Source organism: Lates calcarifer, linkage group LG18 (assembly GCF_001640805.2).
Source record: "Lates calcarifer isolate ASB-BC8 linkage group LG18, TLL_Latcal_v3, whole genome shotgun sequence".
Lineage (NCBI taxonomy): Eukaryota > Metazoa > Chordata > Actinopteri > Centropomidae > Lates > Lates calcarifer.
Window position 1 is genome coordinate 6,824,346 of NC_066850.1, and position 22,357 is coordinate 6,846,702.

The following is a 22,357-nucleotide window of genomic DNA, read 5'->3' on the forward strand; positions in this document are numbered from 1 at the left end:
GCTTTATGACAAAATGTGCTGAAAAGTTAATGGGCTGAGAATATCCATATTCTCTTTTTGCAGTGTGGACTGGGTAGAATGAGCAGGTGGAGAACAAGTACACTTACAAAACAACCAATGTCACTCATGCTGCAAATATGACAGGCCTCTGTGTTCGCCAACTTGACACAGCCACATACATGTTTAGACAACTCACATTCTCTCCCAACCGGCAAATTCCAATTCAGCACTTTCTTCACAGTTCAGACAATGGCCTGTACAATTGACAATGAAAGCAGTTAAAGAGACTGCATGGTGAACCTTGTACAGTGACCACTCTGCCAATAAATGAAAGGTCAAGAATTAAATAGTGCGGTAGCGATTCTTGAATGAGAGATGGCTTCTGCTGTAGTATGCTGTGGTATTTGTGGCATTCCTTTTGGTTTGGAATTTTTTTTTCCTTGCTTTGAGACGCTGCATACGGAGGACTGTTGCTGCTACAGTGAATATGCGGTGCCGTTTTAATCTGGGATCAAACTGAAAATCCCCTCCCATAAGAGTTCAGTCAAGGTCACACTGGCGATTAGGCAGACTGTCTATAGAGACAAACTGACTCAGAAAGAGAAAGAATAGTAAAAAGGGAGAAAGAGAGAGAAAGGTGCTACAAACTACCACTGCCCCAGTGGGGTTCCATTGTAGCCTAACTGGAAATTTTTCCATACCTATTATCATGGTCCTATCTTTACAGTTTGGTGGTAAGAGTAACACAGGAGAGCTATTCAAGGATGAACTCACTCCTTCCCTAACATGTTCAAGTCATTACTGCCCAGTCTTACAGCCTCCGGTTTTGTCCGCCACATGTGGGACATTGACCTGCCTGCAGCCTGGTGCTGTGCCCAGGCAGACAGCTGGTCTGTCTGAAGCCTACACACAGAGACACACACACACACACAGAGGCACAGAGGTGAAAAGGGAGAGAGAGGGTGGGTGTGAGGGACATATCCATAGGCCTTGAAATAGAGCAGGACTGGCCCAGGTCAGAGCCAGCCTGCCTGGCCACCTGTCTGGCATATGAGTTTTCCAAGGAAGTGATGTCAAGGTATCCACAATGTGGATGACATGGCCATTGACACGCCTCCTAAACTATGTGTACGCCACATTAGCATTCCAACAAGCACTCACTACTACCACTGTTGTGAAAACATCCTACATTTGATCCAGTTAAACAACAGTCATTATGTTGAGTGTGGTGGAAACGTTACTCTACCATCTACAGGTGAACTTTTTAATCGGTTGCAGAGTCCTTGAATATCCCCATAAGATTCCCCAATTTTGCTTAGCGCCTCAGCGCCTCTCAGTTCCATAAGGGAGCGCAGTTCTTTGAGTGTGCAGCCAAACTCTCCATCGTGGTTGGCCTCCACCATGGAGTTCTTCACCCCGCTGTATGAGTTGTTCGCCATTGTTTCGCTGCCTCCCCACTCTATTGCAAAGCGTTGTTGCTTTGGCTTGACAGCAGGGGCAAAAACAGGAAAAAAAGGAGTTGTCCTGGAAAAGCTTAAGTCCTCAAGAGTGCGAACACAGTAGTAGTTCCCATAAACAATTGACAGGCCCTTCACAGGCGGCTGGAGTCACGCGCCAGGTAGCAGGGCAAGGATATTACAAAACAAGCCATTTCCCTTGGAGAGCTGAGTTCCTAGTCTTTCATGGTGACTGAGGATCACCCACAGAGCCGGAGATCACCATGCATGTAGATCTGAAAAGAGAAGAGCAAAAAACACAAAAATTGACTTTAGTGACACCATCAAGTGTTATTTCACAAACAGCAGGGTTTCCCATACATTTCTTGGCATCACACTGACAACAAATGACTGATATCTGGGCAAACTCTGCAGGAAAACTTCCTATTAGGTTTGTTCTACATGCTGTAACAAAAAATGCTGGAAATGGATGAGTTGTTATTATTTTCATTTCCACATTTCTCATCACAGTTGACCCCTTGCAAAAAAGGAAGAACAGAGATTTTTGGCAAACATGAAAAATGCTTTCTCTTTGTGAGGGCACAGCTGTACTAAAGACAAAAAACAATGTTAAGAAACCTATTTACTTATTCTCAATGAAGCATGTTAAACAATATGTTGCTTTCCATCTCTGTTATAGAGCTACATGAGCACAGACACCTTTGCTCAAAGATTTATAGGAGGAAACACAGAGGTCCTTAGACAAATCCACTTGGCTGCTGAGACAAGTAGCAAAGTAATTAGCAAAACTGCCTAGAGCCATCGCCAAGAGATTTTGATTAGCTGTACTTGAGTTGTATTAAAATAATACTTATTTTGTCATCCAGACAAAACTCTTGTCTGGTTGCGTGCACTCTGCTTCCCGGCCGGAGTATATGAGAAGGATGGAGCATTAGTATTCAATAATCGCTCTGCCCTGAGCTACTCCCAGGGTTTTTCCTGCATAGAGAATTTAAAGGTGGTCTCTTCCCCTCCGCTATGTTTATCTACAAACTCAGTGCTTCTTGCAGCTGTTTCACAGTAAAGGGCTTCCGGCAGCATCTCTCTGTTTCTTGCATTTGTTGGATTTGAATTGACTCACTATGTTTGGCTGCTTTTTAGCTGTTTTCTGACTGAAAGATGTGTACTAAAACTGCTTCATGCACACAAGACACAAGCTTAATCACAAGCCAAAATTCATTTGCTGGCCAGTGGCTGGAGCCCCACTTATGGACCTAGTAGCAAAATTCTACCTGCAGAGCCTGCATATTTGCATATGCAATTATTGCAAAACACTGAAGAGATAGGCCATAATAATATTCAACAACAGCACCATGTGACTTTTCAGTGATCCACTTAGAAATGCACTGCATCTGTCCAGAGGGGCACCTCATTACCAGTCGACTGACTACACAGGTATTTGATGCTGTAATTAATACTGGCAGGTAGGCAGGGAAAATTACACACATGTGCCCTAAATGAAATTGAAGCTACTGATTAGTGAGCGCCACATAAAAATAAACCCAGCTTCTGTAGATAATTAAATGCCTGAAGTATTTTGATTTTTATCATGTTTTTTTATTATCAATCTCCATCTTGATTTTGTAATGTTGCTGTTTATATGTTGTTAGATTTCTGTTTTGGATTATCAAAGCCATTAATAATCCTCCACTCTAATTCCACAGAAGACTCTGGTGCCTATGGGAAAAGCAGAGTTTGGTGATGTTCTTACTTCTAAATACTGAGTGGAAAAGTACAGCTACCTCACACACTATGACGCCGGTCTGCATGGTATAGAACAGCAGTTTCCTCTTCTAGCGTGACCAGATGTTAAGTAAAGCATTACAGCCAAATCTTTGCATTTACAAAGCTATATCTGAGAGACTGTGTCACAGACTGCTACATCAGTACCATAAAATATCAAACAACAAACACAGAAAAGAAATCTCAATCAGAGTCAGGAGGGAGCTACAAGCTTCCCTGCAGTGTAACTGTTGGGGTAACGTAGTGAACAGGCACCAACTGACTGATTACCTTAGGAAAAGCCTTGTGTTTAATCTAATTAAGACTATCTGCGGCATCAGGGAGCTCCATGGTGCTCTACATGGGGGAGTCCATTCTAATGAGAGGTTGCTGTCCATTCAGCTTTAATCAGCCTAACACAATGAGGCTGATTCATTCATGTCGGATTGGATTTATTTGAAAGATTCAACAAGATGGGCTTGATTACTGGTCTTAAACAATTTGTGAAACACTATACTGTACTTTCAGGTGGAAAGTTATGTCAGGCTATAATATGCATTGTGGGGAGCTTGGACCTAGCTATCTGATACATAAAGAAAAGCACCAGTGCAGTGCAGTACAGGGATGTTTTTCCTCGTCTGGAAAAATGCTGCAGTTATCCCTCAGCTGGGGAGGTTTTACTCACTTTCTGAATATCTGGCTATAACACAAAGATCAACACCATTCGTGTGCCTTTATACCAAACGGGACTTCAAGTGTTCAAATCCAAACTAACATCTAAAACTGAAAAATATGTCAGAACTTTAAACTGGGACACAGATGCAGAGGGAGAGAAAATGTAGCCTTTATTATTGCTCACTGCACAAATGAATGCTTGCAGCTTATTCCATTGAGATTCTTGGAAACTATTCTGTCACATGTTGAGATTCTATTTGGAGCCATCTGCCATGGAAAACGGGACAGAATTTATTATTTATTACACAGCATAATTGCAGGGCCGGGTGTATTACTGAGGTGGGAGAGATCGCAGAAATCCCTATTTTGAAGAGGAAATACACCTCTTTGCACCTCTTGTACGGACTACAGATTTAGGATCTTTAATGCATGCTGGCATGTCCATTAAGAAATGCAATCATTTCTGAGTTTAAATGACAACATGCACAATAAAGCCCAATTCTTGGGCAGAAATGCCCAGGAAACACCATCCTTTTCAACTTTTCAAAAACGTCTGCTTGAGGTTGATCTCAGACCCACCGTGGACTGCCGGGCAAGCTACACCTCTCAGAGAGTTACAGTGGTGCAACTGGATGAGTTAATCATCAGTGTTGATCGCTGATGTGCCAACAACAAAGTAATATTAATTAAAATAAATAAATCCTTTAGGCCTATTAAATCAGGTGAGCTGTTTATTAATTTCCTTTCATCAGTTCTGGGCAATTTCAATGAACAGCACGACTTTTGAAATGTATGATAAAATTGTACTTTATAATTGTACATTTCCACTTCATATTTAAAAACACCAGTTGCTACTATTAAGTTTCACTGCCTCCTTACTGTAAGGGTAAATTTTTGCAACATTCAAATGAAACTAAAAATAAATATCTGGTCTGTTACATATACACAAATACTGACAGCGATTGTCAATACTGGTCAAAGTTTTAGAGTTTCTCGCACCTAACTATAGCACATTTGTCTGCATATTCCAAAAAAGTAAATTTCATATTGCACCTTTCAAAAGCACATGGCTTTTTAAATGTGTAAATGGACACTAAAGGACCTATGTTCAAAGGTGGTTTTCACTTGTCTTGGGTACCACAAGGGCAGAGCACATGCGCAGCAGCACAATGGCAATGAATGCCCTCTCCATTTCCCTGTCTTTATGTCTCACTCTATGAGCCCTCTCCCACATTCACACTCCATAACTCCATGAGCACCAACAACGGCAAGATGAAGGAAGTGCCAACATTTGCTGTGCTGCGACAGTTTCGGGTTGCGGAGCAGGTCACATGTCACAACAGTGGAAAATCATTGTGATTGGATCTCCAAGCCAACAGCTGGCATCGTATGGTTGAATGACAGTGGCGAAGGTTAACCCTTTGCAGACAACCGCAGCAAAACCATAGCTCAGCATGAATGTGTGCCCATGTGTTCAGCCTGACACTTGTAAGTCATAAGTCTCTTCTCTACCCAAGCTATTTAAGGCTGCTATCACACATTAGATTCACACTAAATCCTCCACCCAGAAGGGCTGTGGCGAGTGGAAACAAGTAGATAGGACAACAGTGGTGGACATCTCAGAAATATACTCATGTCTTTGTTTCCATGCTAAGGAAACCCTCTGGCAGTTTGTACACCTCTACGTGCCAACAACTCGATGCAAGTCAAGGATAGCAATTCTAGGGATCCCTCTGCAATGGAGCTGCCTAATGCGAGGGGTGGTATTTTTAGCTTCCCCCTGACTGCCCCTCCCCCCACTGCTAGCCATTGCTGAACTGGGTCAGGCCATGTAAATGTGGAGGGTACAAAGCACCCAGCCCTCCTTGCTGCTGCACGGCTCGTCGCTGAGAGCGCTTCTTCGCCCCACAGACTGGAACCTCAAATGCTGTCAGGCTGCCAGTTCATAAGAAATGCACAGTCAGAGGTGTCACTGTCAACACACTTTTCCTCCTCAGCTCCTCTTACTTCATGTATGGAGGGACATGTGATGGTCTCTAAAAAGAATGAGATGTTCACTTGACATGTAGTCACTGTTTATATCTGTTGTTTCCCCTTTCAGGAAAATTGCTTATTATTATTCATAAATAAGTAATTTAGAACATTAAAATTGTACATTAAAAACACTGCAGCTACTAATGCTACTAATTAACTCAATATACTTTGAATGTTTAAGTCGCAGTAGTAGTAAAATAGTATCCGTGGATTTTATCAATAAAAACAGTCAAGATAAGACACAACATCCACACAGTGCATACTAGCCTGGAAGCAGGGTAGGAATTTGGCTCCTTAAATTACAAAACAGATAAGATACCAATTCTAGTTTTGCAGCTATCAATTACTTTGCCTTTTCACAACCTCATTGATGCACCACGTAACATGACACACAGTTTATATTTTCCCGTGTTTCTTCACATCAATACAACTTCAAATCACTGTGAAGATGTCTGTGCAAATGGTGAGAGGTCATATGGTGTAATCATTCACTTCTCATTTGCTCAACAAGTATTTCCAAGCTTTGCTGAGTTCTGAAACACTTTACTGTTGTTATGGCACAATTAATTCTGACAGACGTTTTCACACCATTGAAAAAAAAAAAGCCTTAGTATTCAATACTGTATAGTCATCTTCTAACTGTGAAAAATAGTTAGAAGATCTTTCCATATCTTTTCATCAGAATCACATTCTAACTCTGATATTCCACACTGCAGCAGCTTTTTTCTGCATCAATAATGTACCTGCAGGTCTAGTGACTGTGAAAATATTATATTCCATGCAGAGCTGAGAAAACCAGAAGGGATGATTTAATTCAGCCGTTACAGAGTCCATCATGTCCATAGGATGGAAAAATATTCCAAAATTCTTTCATTGAGCCACTTTGAAGATGAGAAGCTCTCTGTGTTCTTTGTTACTACATAGCAGCTCAGTGGCCTGAGGTCCTGCCGCCCCTGCCATTTGCTGCCAGTCTGACCTTGCTGTCTTTACTATTTCAATTTCAGGACACTCTAGTGTTGAGCATTAAAACTCAAACCATGGTAGAAAATGCATTTAATAATAGACAAACATATACAGTATGCACACAACGCTATTATAGACTAATACAGGGAAGTGGGTGGAAGTAAATGAAGTCTGAAAGCTAATGCTAAATTGCTGCACAGCACTTTCACATCCATCCTGTGTAAGAAGCCCAAACTGGTAATGTTAACATTTTTTGTTTCTTCTAAAGACTTTCATAATGAACTTGTTGTTTGTCAGAGATTAACATTTACATTCACATAGGCTACCTCTATACAAGAGGGGTTCAAGCCAACCATCTGTGCTTTTACTGTCAGTTCAGTGCAACAAAGCCTGCAGAACAACAACAACCAGGCAAAAATCCACTGGTGAATTAAGTCTATAGGTGGTGAAAAATGTACTCTGAGCGCAATAAACTGGACAGCTATATTTTGTAGTCTGACAGATAGAACTTTTTCTTATTTAGTGTCACTCAAGTAAAGTCACCAAGATCTTAACATTATGATTATTACAAAATAAGATGTAATTCCAGCAAATACATTTTAAGAGAGCTAGTAATTGTTATTTGATTTATTTGGCTAGACCTGTATTACATTGTGGCCACTGGCCTGTCAAAGCAAGGTTTCTAATTTTTAAGAAAGCTGCTAAAATGACAGTTCAGATGTGTAGAGAAGATTACAACAGCGTAGGAGTGTGTACCTCATGTCACAAGTGATACTGTCCACCACGATCAGCAATTCTTTTCACTGAAACAACTTTGGAGTTTGTTATGATGTTACAGAGTTTAACAAGAAATATTTATTTTTAATTCTAAAGAGATGCACACAAACTCACGAGAGCCCTAAATCTTCTTTTTAGAAATGCCAAAACTAACATAAATGCCTGGTAGACTGATTTGTAGCATAGTTAGACCTTCTAGCTGTCCTGATGACTAATTCATGATATTTTGCAGTCTGTGCCTTAGAATTATTTTAGCGTGCAGGATCAGAGTTCATCAAATTACTTTAGCCAATTTTTCAAATTATAACCCCCCTCAGCTCTCCCCAGAACTATAACATTAACCCAATGATTTAAAACAGCGAATTAATTTTAGTCACACCGGTAGTTCGTTTTTACTGCTTGCTTTGTCAGACCACATTTGAATGAATGAGTAGTAATGAATGAGTCTAACTCCATGTAACCTAAACCTTCTGCCTGGAATAACCTTGGGCTTACAATCCACACAGAAAGGGGAAGATAAGCAAAACTCCATCATAAGTAAATAGTACCAAAAATACATTGTACTTAATGGTACAAAAACAGACTATATTTAGCTTTCCACTGCAGTTTACATGAGGCCCAAAGTCACCTTACATTAATGACCTACAATAGCTTGCTCTCTAAAATAGTGCTTTATACAAAGCAGTTACAAAAACTGACTGAACTGAGGACAAATGTTAACAATTGTTGTTTGTAACATTATTATTTTTTTTAGACTATGCTCGTAATTGACTGAAGTGCAGAGCATGACAATGAAATAAGTGGACATATCAAGCAGCTGTAAGGGGGACTCATCCGTGATGAGTCGCGGACAGACTTGACAGGCGATAACTGCCTGGAAGAAAGTGTACTCAGTATATTGCATTACTTCACAGTGACCATCGCTCTGTGATCACGAACAGCGCTTTTTTTAAAAGCGCAAGCTATGATGTCAGATTAGTAGAAATCACATAATCGCCAGCATAATGACACTAATATTCACAACACAAGGGGAGACAACCTAGAGTTGTAGTCTTGAAAGGTTGTTTGTCTACAAAAATGCAAGTATCTAGCAGAACCAAAGAGCTAAGGAGGTCAAGTGATCTCGCCTCTGAGATATAAACCATTTTCCAAAACAATTTACAAAACAAGTGTAACAACTACTGACTCATATCCTTGAGTCAGGACAAGCAGTGCTGTCAAGAGCCGGCCATTATGAAAAAAGCATGGTACAGCAAGGAATAAGAAAGGATATTTTTGTCATTCTTGAGTGACAGCAACAGTCTGAGTTCAAAGGGCTCAGACACAGCTACAGACTGTGTTACTGGTGGTTTAAGTGAATCATTAAACAAACTCTGTATACCTATATGCTGGGCTAAACAGCTATAATGAAATATCATTGCTGAACCTGAAAAATATTCTCTACTGTAGTAAAATTTAGAAAATCTCACATATTACTACACATTACTGAAAAGTAAAACTGAATTCCAAAAACGGTGCATCTTGCACATACTCTGCAACACTGACTATAATGCTTGGCTATGGAATTGCTTAGCTGTCACTATATTATGTAATATCTCTACAGATAATCATACCATACTACAATGACAGGCATACCTTGTAACATTGAATTACAGTCTATTCACTATTAGCTCGAGCTAAATTCTGTGTTCTAACGAAAATACAATACTACTTGCAGTCCAGTGAAGTATCACGGGTTATTCTATACAAACACAGGAAGACAGTGCTGGCGCTGCAGCAAACCCGGTGCTGTTTAATTGGATAAGGAGTGATCCCTTCAACTAGGCACCAAAGGTGCTCAGTTGCTGCAGTCCACATCAACCTGGAAACTTGCAGGTGATGTTAGAGAGTGCGAAACAATATTACATTGCCCATCGAGGTCAAGAGTGTAACGTTATTATACGCTATCAGCTCGCAGAAGCCGGGAAGCTTAGGAAATACGATAATCAGTACATTACCGTTATAAGGTAACTGGTATGGTAATTTAAAGCGACATGATGCGTTCAAGGTTTTGCTTAACTGAATTTCAGTTGCCGTGCTAGTCATTAAGTCACGGTTTTGTTTTGTTTTTTTTATAACAGCGATATGATATGACTTGTACTGATAAGAGTGCCAGGTTCGTGTTATGACATTTGGTCTTAGTAGGTGGCCTGAGGTTAAAAGACAGGCAGGGTGCGAAACAGTGTTTCCCGTCGCGGTGCCCTCCCTGGTTGAGCTTAGGGCTTGACAGCGTGGGGAGACGTTGGACGACAAACGACGTTACCGATACTTACACATTTACTGCGTCTAGTCTGTGGTGACGGACAGCCGACAAAATGACTTTAATGTTTCTGCATGGGTGCCCCTGTTGAGCTCCCCGAGTTGTCCGCGTGAGAAACCGCAGTGCATGGAGTCCAGCACGCGGAGAGTGCCGCTTCAGGCCGGTTGATGTTACCCCCTAACGTTAGCTTACAATCATCAGATTCCTACTTACAAAAGGGGGATCCCCGTAACGTTAAACAGGCTGTCTGACAAGTCGTAAAACGCACCCTAATGTAACTTTGGGGTGTGTATATTAGAGTGAAATGCAGGTAACTTTCTCGTAATGATGTAGAGGTTCCACATTTTGTACAGCGTTATTTCACAGGCTGTCTCGAAATGATGACATTCAGCCTCTAAACGTCAATCTGCTGCCCACGAGAGCCTGTAGCGTGTTAAAAAACAACGATCCAGGCTAGCGTACAATGTTAGCCAACTAGCTCCCAGGCGTTAGCTTATGCCGATTGTAAAGAAGAGAAATATACAAAAGCCACTTCCAACACATTGACAAGTCGAGAAACTTAGCCCAGGGCAACGAAGAAGTCTAAATAAACTAAACCCAAGCAAAGATAATCTAGCAGCATCTTGGCTGAATAGCTACCTGGGTTGGAAAACGAGACGCCCAATGTCAGTATCTATCCAAGATATAACGTTGGCTAACGATGTTAGCTTGGTATAAAGCTAACTACCCAACACAGCTACCCACCAGTGGCTGGCCCTCGTTGATTACTGCACAGAAAAATGAAGACATAACCGGTAAGGATTTTCTGTGCAACGTCTAAAAACACTTGGAAGCAGCCCTTATCTTGTGGCATTTTGTCGCGCTAGAACGGGAAAATGTAACAAAAAATACTTACTCCGTTCTCTGAAGAGCACCCCAGGTCCCTTTCTCTCTTTAACTCCCCCTCAGTCTCACCAAAGACTGGACTCTCTCCCCTGATCTGAGGTAAAATCCCGCCCACTGCGCTGTCACAACCACAACCAAAGTCTCCAGCCTCAACTGTCAAGATGGTTCCCATCCCTTTGTAGCCTATGGAAACTCATGTTCACTTGACCGGAAACCATATGACACGTGCGTACAGCTGTTTAAAATGTTGCATTCTACAGTTACAATGAGGGTCAACTGGCATGACGTTGCCACAGTGTTGTATCAACTATCTGAATAATACTGATGAGTACGATAGTCATTCAGTAGAACTTCATAGAACAGGTGCAGACCAAGGGCACCCACTATTTCTACTAATATAATGATATGCATGTGTCTCATAACGCTATCACCAATTTTCTAGGGCTGTAAGCTTAAAATATCAGTGAAAATATATTGGACACTACGTGAGAAACAACCAGCCAAAGATAAAGTGGTTCGGTTACGCTAACGTGCATTGTGGCGAAGACGGAAGTTCGCCGAGGTGACTCATCTCGCCTCGCTCGGTTCTTTTCTGTCACTACACCGCCGGGGACATGTGATGCACGTCAAAAGGAGGATGGGTATGGACCGCTGGTGTGGATTCCCATTGGCTCAGCCGGCATATCAGTCGCCTATGGAAACGGTTACGTCATGATCCACTCGTACTCCCTCTTTGCTCCCGTGTCGCTTTATAATAACAGGATTATTCAACAGCCCCCCCACCACCACCACCACCCATCCTCCCCTCCCCGCACCATCTTCACCCCCCTCACCCTCCCTCAATCATGTGATGCAGCCTGCAAAAAAGTACGCGCCGAAACCTCGCTGCCGCATCGTCTCTGCTGTCTGACTCTGTGAACTCCACCTAAGCTACACAAGGCTCTTCCCTCGGCGCCTAATAATACCTGACGTCATTCTTTCCATGACGTAGCGCCTTTTTTTCTTCTTCTTCTTCTCCGGATTCAATGCCTGTATTCTCTGCGGTTCTTCAGTCCTGTTGAGAAGGAGTCACACACTCGACAATCAGCCTTCCTCTTACAGGGGCCAACTGTCAGTGAAATTCCCCTAGACTTCCACTTATGCTATGGAAACTGAACTGCATAGAATATACTTCACAATTATGATGCAGCATAAAGTCCCCTATGATCACTTGTAAGAGAGGTGTGTGTACAACACAATACACAGGAGCACAGGTAGAAGGTGCAAAGCTACAGCAGCTGGGAAAGTCAGTGAATAAGAGATACAAAGTGCATGATAGAGAATGTTCAGTATGTGCACCAGGGCAGTTAAAACATTTTTTCTGTCAAGGTGAATAATACATCAGACATCTTCACTTTGCATGAACCAAGTCAGACAAAGCAACCATCTTTTCACCACCACCTTTATCTGACTATGTGGTGGACCCCAGGTTTAAAAAACATGACAACTAGTGGTAGATGATAAACTGAAAACAACCCAGGTCGAGGTCAAACCCCGGTGTAATATACTCGCTCTTTTCACATAATGGGATTTATCATTAACACAACAGCCCTGAGTGCAAAGAAGCTTTTACCTCTTTGGATTTGTAAACAAGGGAAAAGTTCAACATGTTTTCGCAATTTCAGTTGGAAAATGTAGTTTCAGAACTTCTGAGTCAGATCAGCGTCAAGGGGAGAAGAGAGAGATTTGGAAAGAAAGAGGAAGAGAAGAAGCAGCAAGGAAAAAACAAAAAAAAACCCAACTTGATTTATGTAAGTTGACTTGTGCAATCGTTTGGTCTTATGTGTGATTTGACTGAGTTGGTTCGGTCAAAAGCAGAAAGAGGAACAATCAGTCAAGATGCATAGGTAGACAAAAAGATTCATACAATAGACAGATCACTGGTGCATCTGTTCTCCCACTCATAAGTATCAAACCAGTCTCTTTAAACCACAGTTTCTGTGACTCAACTGATTAATACAATAAAATACTACAGATAGTGTAATATACTAAATGTGCATCCCTGGATTCTGTAACATGGGTAGATTTTTGACCAATATTTGCAAAAGCAGCCATCAGTGAGATGATGCAGTCATGTCTGGGTGTCACATATGCTCCCCCACACCCATCACACATTTTCAGCTGTCAATCTCCTGCTCTCAGACTTCAAACTACAGCTTGATGCACGGTAGCGCTTCCATGTTGACGTTTTTTCTTGTACATCCAACAGTAACACGGGCCTCAGCAGAGCTAGGGCTGGCAAACAGGCTTTGCTCTGGGGACCTTCAAATCCTGTAGTGCTGAGCTAGAGACGGGACCTATTTTTATGCCGGTTCACTGTCAGTGGTTTTTGGTGGCTTCCTGATTGGCAGCCTGCAGTGCTTTGTATTTGGCCAACCCTGAGCAGATGCCCCTCTAACATGACACTGATGCCGCCCATTTCTCTCCCTCTCTCTCTGTCTATCTATGTCTGTCCATCAGTCTGTCTATCTTCCCTCCCTCTCATCTCTCACTTGTTCAGTTACTGCACAGGCCAGGGCACACACACAAGAATCTAATGGTGTACTGTAGTTTAATATTTATATTTATACCATTAAAGAAATAGTTTGCCAGTTTGGAAGATACACTTGGAAAGATACTACTCACATGTCTATATGGTCAATATGTGCCTACAGCCAGCAGCTGGTTAGCTTAGCTTAGTACAGTGACTGGAAACAGAGGGAAATAGCTATCCTGGTTCAAGGTGTTAATGTGCCAGACTATTTCTCGACCAGAACAAACAAAATATGTGTTGATTAGTGATCTTAGTCTTTGTGCTAAGCTAAGTTAACCAGCTGCTGGCTGTAGCCTTATATTTAACAGACAAACATGACAGTGGTATAAATCGAACTCTCCATCAGAAAGAACATTTCCCAAAATGTTCATCTTTCACTACACTACATTAGAAGAGTTAATAGAAATGTAAGTATATCAGGTAAGAACAGAATTTGCCACACAGAGATCATCAACTTTCCACATTTTCCCTCCTGTCTGCAGCTAATGTTTGTAGTGACTATTCCTTATCTAAATATGACAGACAATAAATTGGAATTCCACCATGTGTCATCACCGCCTGTTTGTTCAGTTGAAACCACTTAATCTCTGCTTCAATCCACTGAAATACTTTGGGACCGCAGAAGTGAGCGAGATGGTGAAACCCCACACGAAAGGCCTTTTAGCTGTATTCACAACAATCTGGAAGCTGTTTGGTCTTTTGACTCGTTAATGGAGACAGTGAATTATTTGCTCCTAGAAATAAAAAGCCTCGGATGTATCTGCAACAGACAGCTCAGCAGTAATCTCAGAAATTAACCGCTGTAGACAAATTTACTTAAATTAATCCTGTTGGTTAACTCGAAAGGAAATCGCATCTTTACAAATACTCGAACATTCAGAGAGCCATGTTCGTAGTTTTTGTTGAGAGTTTTTAAATTGGGGAGACCAATCATTTCCCACCACAGCTGTTGTCTCAGTCTTGTTGTTGACTCAGTTTCTCGGTGGAAATTTGCCATATGCTCCGGAGCATCTTGTGAACTACAGTAAATGTCAAGTGTCATTAGCTTTGTGCATGCTAATGTGTTGTTCGTGCTGTCTGAGTAAGCATTAATGATGAGGCATGCCAAAACTCTCCTAAAAGGGGATGTTGCCTTCAGGGTAACTTTAAATTTTTAAAAAAAAAAGCACACTCACACACAACCACTTTATTAATTAATGTTCAAAGAGCACGGTTTCACAGAGGAAGACATTGCAGGAATATGCAAAAGAAAAAGTTAGGTGAAAGTGTTGTCACATTTGAGAATAAACAAGAAAGCTGCGGTTGTGTGTGTTTTTGTATGTGTGTGTTCATCCCAACATAGAACTTTAATTACTGGGCTAGAGCTCTACACACCATGAGACAAGATAGCTTGACAAATAATTGCAGGTTCAGTCCATGAGTGTCTAGCAACTGGCACCTCGTGAGTGTGTCTGCTGTTCTAGCTGAGAGAGAGAAACTTAGTTGCGGACTCGGCATCTTATCTCATTTTTAGATAGCACGCTACTGCAAGCTGATTAAGACGTTTGCACAAAGTAACAATGCAAAATGGACAAGCCAGAGGGAATGGAAAAAAAGAGAGAAACAAATCACAAAGCCACAGAGAGATTAGCAGTTATTTCCTAAACATTTTTTAAATAAACATATGACTGCGGTGGAAAAGCCTATGGTGTGCTTGGAGATCATGCGCCTCGCCAGCCGCAGCAAGTGGAAAATGCTATCATGAAGATGTCTCATTAGTCCACTTGCACAACCAGGTCCCTATCAGCAAGGACACGCTGTATGAATATTGCTTCCTCTGGTCAACCGATCTCTCTACACCACTTTGTTTCTTGAACAGACGTTGTATTTTCCACTGGCTCAGCACATTGGCAAAGAGTTAGACATGGGGGGGGCTTCCTTCTTTTGAAGAGGAAGAGGAAAAATTGTGTTGCATACTTTAGAAAGAGACTGCTGATCAGGTTGGATGATGTGTGAGAATTTTCCAATTGCAGATTAATCAGAGGTCCAGATGTTAGCCAGTTCTTTGCTTGGATTTCTCAGTTTGGAGAGCGTGTCGTCTTGTTGGGCTTAGTGTTAAAAGCATGCACTAACATTAGACTGTTAAGATCTATTATTCAAGCAGGACAGTAGCTATATCAATCAGACAAAGTTTATATTAGGGATGGGTCCTGCTCATTGTAATAACAAACCTTCCTCATCTAACACGTCATTAGTCTGCCACAATTACTGTAATCACATTTTTCCTGAAATCCACAAGAGTCCAAACATTGGTTTATGTCTGCTGGAGAAGTCCCCAATTATATGATTAACATCTACGTTGTGCTGACTGGCAACAGAAGCAGAGACACAGACACATGAATTACACCTATGATGCAGGTAAACATCTAAGAGGAGATCTGAAAGTGAGACCTTATGAAGCAGTCACACACACACAAAGACCCCCTTTGTGGAGGAGAGCTGAGAGAGAGAGTGAGAGGTGGTGTGTAGGTGCGGCGGTTGTAAAAGGAGGGGTCTATCATGACTGGGCCGCTCGCTCCAGGCTTGTGCATGTTTGTGTTTCCAGCTACCACTGGAATTTACTGCAGGCACTGGCGAGGGCAGCCACAGAGAGGTGAATGGCCTGCGGGATAAAAAAGGCCAGAGTTGTTGGGAAAAGAGCGAGGAGAGGAAGAGAAAGACGGAGCAAAAGCACAGACAGACAAGGAGTTATTGTAAAAGCCAAACAGTCAGCAAATAAGTGTGAACTGGAAATAGAGATGGTAAAACAAAAACTGTGTGTGTGTGTGTGTGTGTGTGTTTGGAGCATGTGTGTGTCTGTGCAGGGAAGGAGACAGTGGTCTTACTCAGCCCTGAGCCAGCAGCACTGAGATTATCTGGCCAAGTTTCCACTTGCAAACAATAATTCACCTCAAGTGCCCATTGAGGCCAGATTCCGTCAGGACAGCGACCCACCCAGCCCTGTATGTGGGTGTTTGAGTGGAGGAGACTGCATATGGTTATAGTATGCCATCACCATATAAAGTTGTGCTAAGACGTAGAAGAGCCATAGATGGGTGTTGGCGGGGGTTGGAGAGGGGTGGGGGTAATGCCACTGCCCTCCAGGACATGTTTTCCATGGTCTGTTTTCTGTCGATATCTTCTGTATTTACATTTGGCTGGGCCAGTGGCGGAGCTGGAAAGTGTATTTCAGTCAGGCCAGTGAACATTTACATGTCATAAAAATGTAGGGCATATAAATAGTCTTGATTCAATTACCTCCAAAGAAGAGAAACCACCTGAGATTCCACATTTAGATGCAACGCTCATGGAAAAATGTTGCCATTAGGATCCAACAGGAATGAAAACGGAAAACATAACATACAAGACAAAAATACTGCAAAGTCAAACATTAGCTGTGTGTGTTTCAGTCTCAAAAACAAGTTTGCTAGAAATGTATGTATACAGTGTAAGAAATGGTAATTGAAATGTTTTTTTGATAGAGAGGACAAATTATAAAAGAGAGGTCGCCTGTGTGCTGAAGTGCAGCTAGACGGTGAGGGCTAGTTAGCTTCTGGCAGAGGTGACTTTGGGTAAATTAGTGGCAACAGGCAGTAATTAAGAATCGTTTTCACTGTGTTTAGTTGTTCAGTTAGGCGTGGAGCCCATCAGCCCTATAAATCTGCTGTTCTCTTCCCCCAAAGTCTGTGAGCGCCACCAGGGACCAGGCAAAACAATTAATGGCAACTTAATTACAGAGACACATCAGATTTTTGCTTAACCCACAGAATGTGCAGAGAGCAAGAGAAGGGGCATGTTAAAAGTGCCTGCTTTCTCGAGCCGGCGCAGAGCCTTTGCTAATGTCCAAAGCAGAGTGGCATAGACTGGGCACAGATGGGGCATAGAGGAGGAGATCCAATGGGAACTCGGTGCCCTTTACACTCCATTTCTTCCCTTTCGCATGGGGGGTTTTCCCCTGGGAGGGAAAGAAGGCACAGGGAGGAAGAGAGGCAGGGTTACAGACTGGGACCTATGCTTCTTGGTGCAAAAGAACCCCAGAGCACGTTGCATACACACACACATACTCAAGACGCACATGTGCATGTACGAGCACACACCTTGACCTGGAATACGTAGTGGTCTTCACCTTCCCTACCACAGGAAGGAGAACAAGTGGATGTATGTGTGTACGAGAGAGGGGGAGGTGGAAGTTTACAAAGAGAGAGAGTGGGACAAACTGGAATAAATTAACTGTATCTTCATCTGAAACTTACCATATACTGAACATACAGCATTTATCCAGTTACAATTTTAAAGCAACTGTGTGACATTTTGGGATTTATTACCTTGGGTTAGATTAGAAGATCAATATTACTGTAATTTCTGCAAAGTAAATACTTTAGGAAACTACAGCCAGCAGCTGATTAGCTTAGCTTTGCAATAAAGAGTAGAAACAGGGAGAGACAGCTAGCCTGGCTCTGTCTGAGCAAAATCCACCTAATTAATATATTTCATCTAATTAATTAAATATAGCTAGGTTAGCTATTTCCTCCCATTTCCAGTGTTTTTTGCTAGGCTCAGCTGACCACCTGCTGGCTACAGCCTTATATTTAACAGATGAAAAAATGTATTTCCCAAAATGTTGAACTACCGCTATAAATATCACATTCAGGGCTAGGTATTGACGCTTTAACTGAAAAGTGTCTGTAGAAACAAGTATCTATAGCTGTCATTCAAAATTGGCATTCTACAAACTTCTATGACAGTCATGGACTTTAATTTTGCCAATTTTTCCATTTTATTTAGGCAAAGTTCTTGCGCAGATGCTTGTGTTTGACAGCACTCAACATCTGAGGACTCTGGCTCCTTAAATGAAAAAGGTTTTGAAGAAAAAATATTCCTATTTGTTCACTTGTCCATCATGAGTTGGTTCTCAAGGTTAAAATAAAAATAGTATTGGCATCAGGACAGAAACTCAGGTATTGTGATGATGCTAGCAATGTAAAAACAAATATTTTGAAGCTTTTCAACATAAAATTGAATTAAACTGATGCACACAAAGGCAAGAGGCAGAAAAACAGGGAGGATCTGCGATGTGTGGGCGACAACAGGCACAATCCATAAAGAACCAGTCATCCTTATAGGATTAAAGGATTTTAAGAATTTCAACTGTCTTTTTCATTTTGTTGCACAAAACCAGGCCAATATGACATGTTGCTCCAGAGGAGATGTAAATGTGGGTAAAATCATAGCCCTGCTTAGTTACCAAGCTGTGACCAACCCCGTGATTACATGTCATGTCCCCATCATCATTACCACTGGCACACCCCTTACCCCGATTTAGAGAGAGAGTGAGAGAGAGGCAGATCCAGCATGATCCCACCATAGCAGATGGATATGTCAGATATGCCTGCTTGGGCTTATGGAGATGCTTAGTGGTAAATGTAATGACCTGTGTGGGTTTGTGTGTGTGTGTGTGTGTGTGTGTGTGTGTGTGTGTGTGTGTATGTGTGTCTACCCCTCAATCCACTGTACCAATTACCCTGGGTCTGTCTGGGGAAAACTAAGTCACTTTGCTGTGACAGAAAGGCAGGACAGAGCCAGTTATAACTTAGATTCTCCATTCCTGATTGAGAGACCAGAGAGAAAAGTTTTGTCAGCATTGAGAGTGAAATAAAGATATAACTGTTTATTTTTCTGGTTTAAAATGACAAATTACCAATTACTGAGGCTGTCAAGATAACAGGGTGGAGAAATGACTTTCAACCATCCTCTAGCAAAAATGCTCATGGTTACAACCAAATGTGTCTCCTGGAGCCATTATCAGCTGCATGACTAATATATAAACATATGTGTGAAATTTGATGGCTTCAGCTTTGTGGTTTGGGCAAAGGATTACGCTTCTTCAAAAGGGCCCCACACAAAAGCAAACTAAAGTAAATCTCTACCCATTCAAACTCATCAGTTGTACTGATGGTGCTGACCTGGTTCACTGCAATTCAGGAAGTCAGTTTGGTCTACTTAAGTTTAAAAAGAGCACAGTGTGCCCTGCAATTAAATTACAGAACACACTGACAAGGTTCAATGAGGCTGTGGTTCAATTCCTCTGAGTCATAACACGTGCCATGCCAAGCAGTCGTTTGAAAAAGCAGTCAAGCCTTCACCATTTTCCATTTGTTGGTCATTAATTACAAACTTTCTATGACTTATTTAGGCACATATGACCTATATGAAACACCCTCATCAACATCCTCTCTAGGCATATTTACCCTTAGTTACTTTTAGATTTTGTAATTCACTTTACAAACATAACCAGCTTGTTTATTGTTACTCAGAAATATTGCTGTGGTTCTCCTCTCTCTTGTCCTTCAGCCTTCCCTCTCTTCTAACCTTCAGCTGTTTGTCCAACGGTTAATGGAAACTTGCCTCTCTCTGTTAGTGTGTCATGTGAAGGCCAAGGCAGGAGTTTTCCAAACGCTCCGTCTGTAGAAAAACACCCACCCATCGTGTGGTGCATCAGGAGCCTGGAGAAAGGAGGGCATGTTTGTCAAAGCTCTTTTGGTGGGCTTCCTGTTTTGACCTACAGGGGGGAAAGGGTTTATGTGTGTATGTGTGTGTGTGTGTGTGTGTGTGGATGCATGCGTATGTACAATATGTGTGTGTATGTTTGGGGAAGAGGCATCAGAGCGTGTTTTCAGAACGCTTTTTTCCCCCCTCCGAGCCACCTGTGACACCCCCTATGAAGCCCGCTGTGATATAACAATTTCACCTCATTTCACTAATGAGCGACATCATGACACACGCATAACCAAAAAATGAACGGCTCGCACATGAAGTTACAGTCTCTGTCACCGTACCTCGCTTTGGTATTTGTTCAGTGTCGGCAAGTGCAGCCTATCCATTAGCCTTGTCTATGTAAAATTCCACTCAGATCTCCAGTATGTGAGAAACCATAGAAACAGACTGGCCTTTGTTTCTTGTGCTCGGGAAAGTGTCCTGCGAGCTGAACTGAGTAATACTGCTGTGGCAGATGACTGGCCCACTCACACACATTAAGTGTCTGAGAAAAAAACGGGTGAAGAATTACATTAATAAAAGGTGTGACAAAATGAAAGGCTGAGGATGATTTTCTGTCAACTCTTCTTTCTGATAAACTCTCTCTTCGGACTCTTTGTGCCACTCACAGTCATAAATTGTGATGTTCTGGAAGACAGGCAAGTTTGTGAAAACCATTCTCTGTTGGTGTGGTGTCTGTCCTGCACTACTTTCTAATCTGTCATTAAAATTTAAATCCGGTTCTGACACAGTTTAAAGGAATAATTCAATAACACGGGACAGATGCTTATTCACCTTCTTGTTTAGAGTTAGATGAGAAGATCAATACCACTGCTGTGTCTGTGTGATAAATATATAGCTGGAGATAGCAGCAGGTTAGCTTAGCATAAAGGCTGGAAAAAGCTAGCCTGGCTCTGTCCTAAGGTGACAAACTCAGCACACCAACACATAGAAAGCTCACTAATTAACATTTTTCATCTTGTTTGTTTAGTCTGTATAGAAACTCAAGGACTATTTCTTGGACAGGACCAGTTGCCAGGCAACCAGCAGTGATGTGCTTAGTTACTGGTACCAGCCAAGAAATAGCCCGGCACACAACTGTCACTGTTGCACTTAGCTGTTTACACACTGGGATTTTACCTACCCCAAAAAGGTTCAACCCCACTGGGTCTTAATGAGCCAACTGACAGAGAGCAAAGAACATATAGGCATACTAGCTGTATCATGCTGACATCATTATATATAATCAAGATAAAACACATTAACAATCAAAGTCATTGACAAATATTATTTGCTGTAAAAATATATTCTTGAAAAGAGAATTATAAAATTTTATAGACCAAAGTTTATAGACAACATTTAATAGGCAACAGTACTTTAAAGGGGGAAGAAAGACTAACCAGCCACATCACACTATTAGGAAATGTTTTCACAAATTGAAAAACATCCCAGATCTAATAAATACATCTAATAAATAAGTAACAGGTCTGGGACTCTTTTAGAAGGAGGTTTACAAGAATGGCTTTATGACAAAATCCTCATTTAGACCAATGGAGGACAAAGTGGATCCAATAAGTCTCATACTGGAAGAGTAGTTTTTCAGATATCTAGCATCTCAACTCTTATCAAGAAAGCCAATGAGCACACTTCCTAAAATGTCAAACTATTTCTTGAAGTGTCTACATGTCACCACGTTAGGCAAGGCTGCAGTTAGTTTTACTTTTTAGGAAACAGACTTTAGCCTCATTAGAGTGGCCAGACAACAGGAAGCCTAGTTGAAGTAGTCTGTGTATAGCCTAGTTAAGGGCTACCCTACTTTCAGCTCCCATAGCCCAGTTACAAAAACACCCAGAAGAGTCAGTCTCTCCACAAGAACAGAGTCCAAATAAGTAATGGCAACTCTGAGCTAACGCTGCAGCTACCCTTGCCCTAAAATAAAGAGGGAAGATTGGGCAGAGTTGTCACATGGAGCCAGAACTGGGATGGGATATATTACATTAATATTTCAGGCATCTATCGGACATTTTTTTTTCCTCAATGACTTACAGGATCTTGCTCAAGGACACCTTGTCAAGACGTGTGGCTGATAATGAGCAGCAAGTGCACTTGTAGGGGAAAAACCTGTGACTGAGCAGTTATGGGATGTCACAGCATAATAAGAATTCAGTGTCAGTCTGGCCTCATATATTCCTCCAGAAACTAAAAGCCGCACCATGGCTCAGCTAAACTCAGGCAAAAGTAATCAATAGAAAAGAAATACTTTGGGAAGGTCTTCCTGTGCGTCTTCGAGACTCACTATGAAGTTGTATAATTTATCTTTGGTGTTTGATGACTTTTGCCATTTTATGTGTGAAATATTATCTGCAAAGTATATTAAAGGAT

The 22,357-nt window shown here is 41.7% G+C and overlaps 1 protein-coding gene across 3 annotated transcripts in view; it reads right to left on the reverse strand.

The window, feature by feature from the left end:
• Positions 1-11,236, reverse strand: part of atp2b1a (ATPase plasma membrane Ca2+ transporting 1a) — a 35,363-nt gene extending 24,127 nt beyond the window's left edge. The window contains exons 1-2 of one of the 3 annotated variants that reach the window (XM_018670982.2): positions 10,862-11,236; positions 1,247-1,732 (exon numbers count right to left, since the gene is read on the reverse strand). In XM_018670982.2, coding sequence (XP_018526498.1) covers positions 1,247-1,439 — 193 coding nt within the window. In that variant the 5' untranslated portion in view covers positions 1,440-1,732; positions 10,862-11,236. The remainder of the gene's footprint in view (positions 1-1,246; positions 1,733-10,861) is intronic. The other 2 variants (XM_018670983.2, XM_051077537.1) reach the window with 2 other exon arrangements.
• Between the last annotated feature and the right edge of the window lie 11,121 nt (positions 11,237-22,357).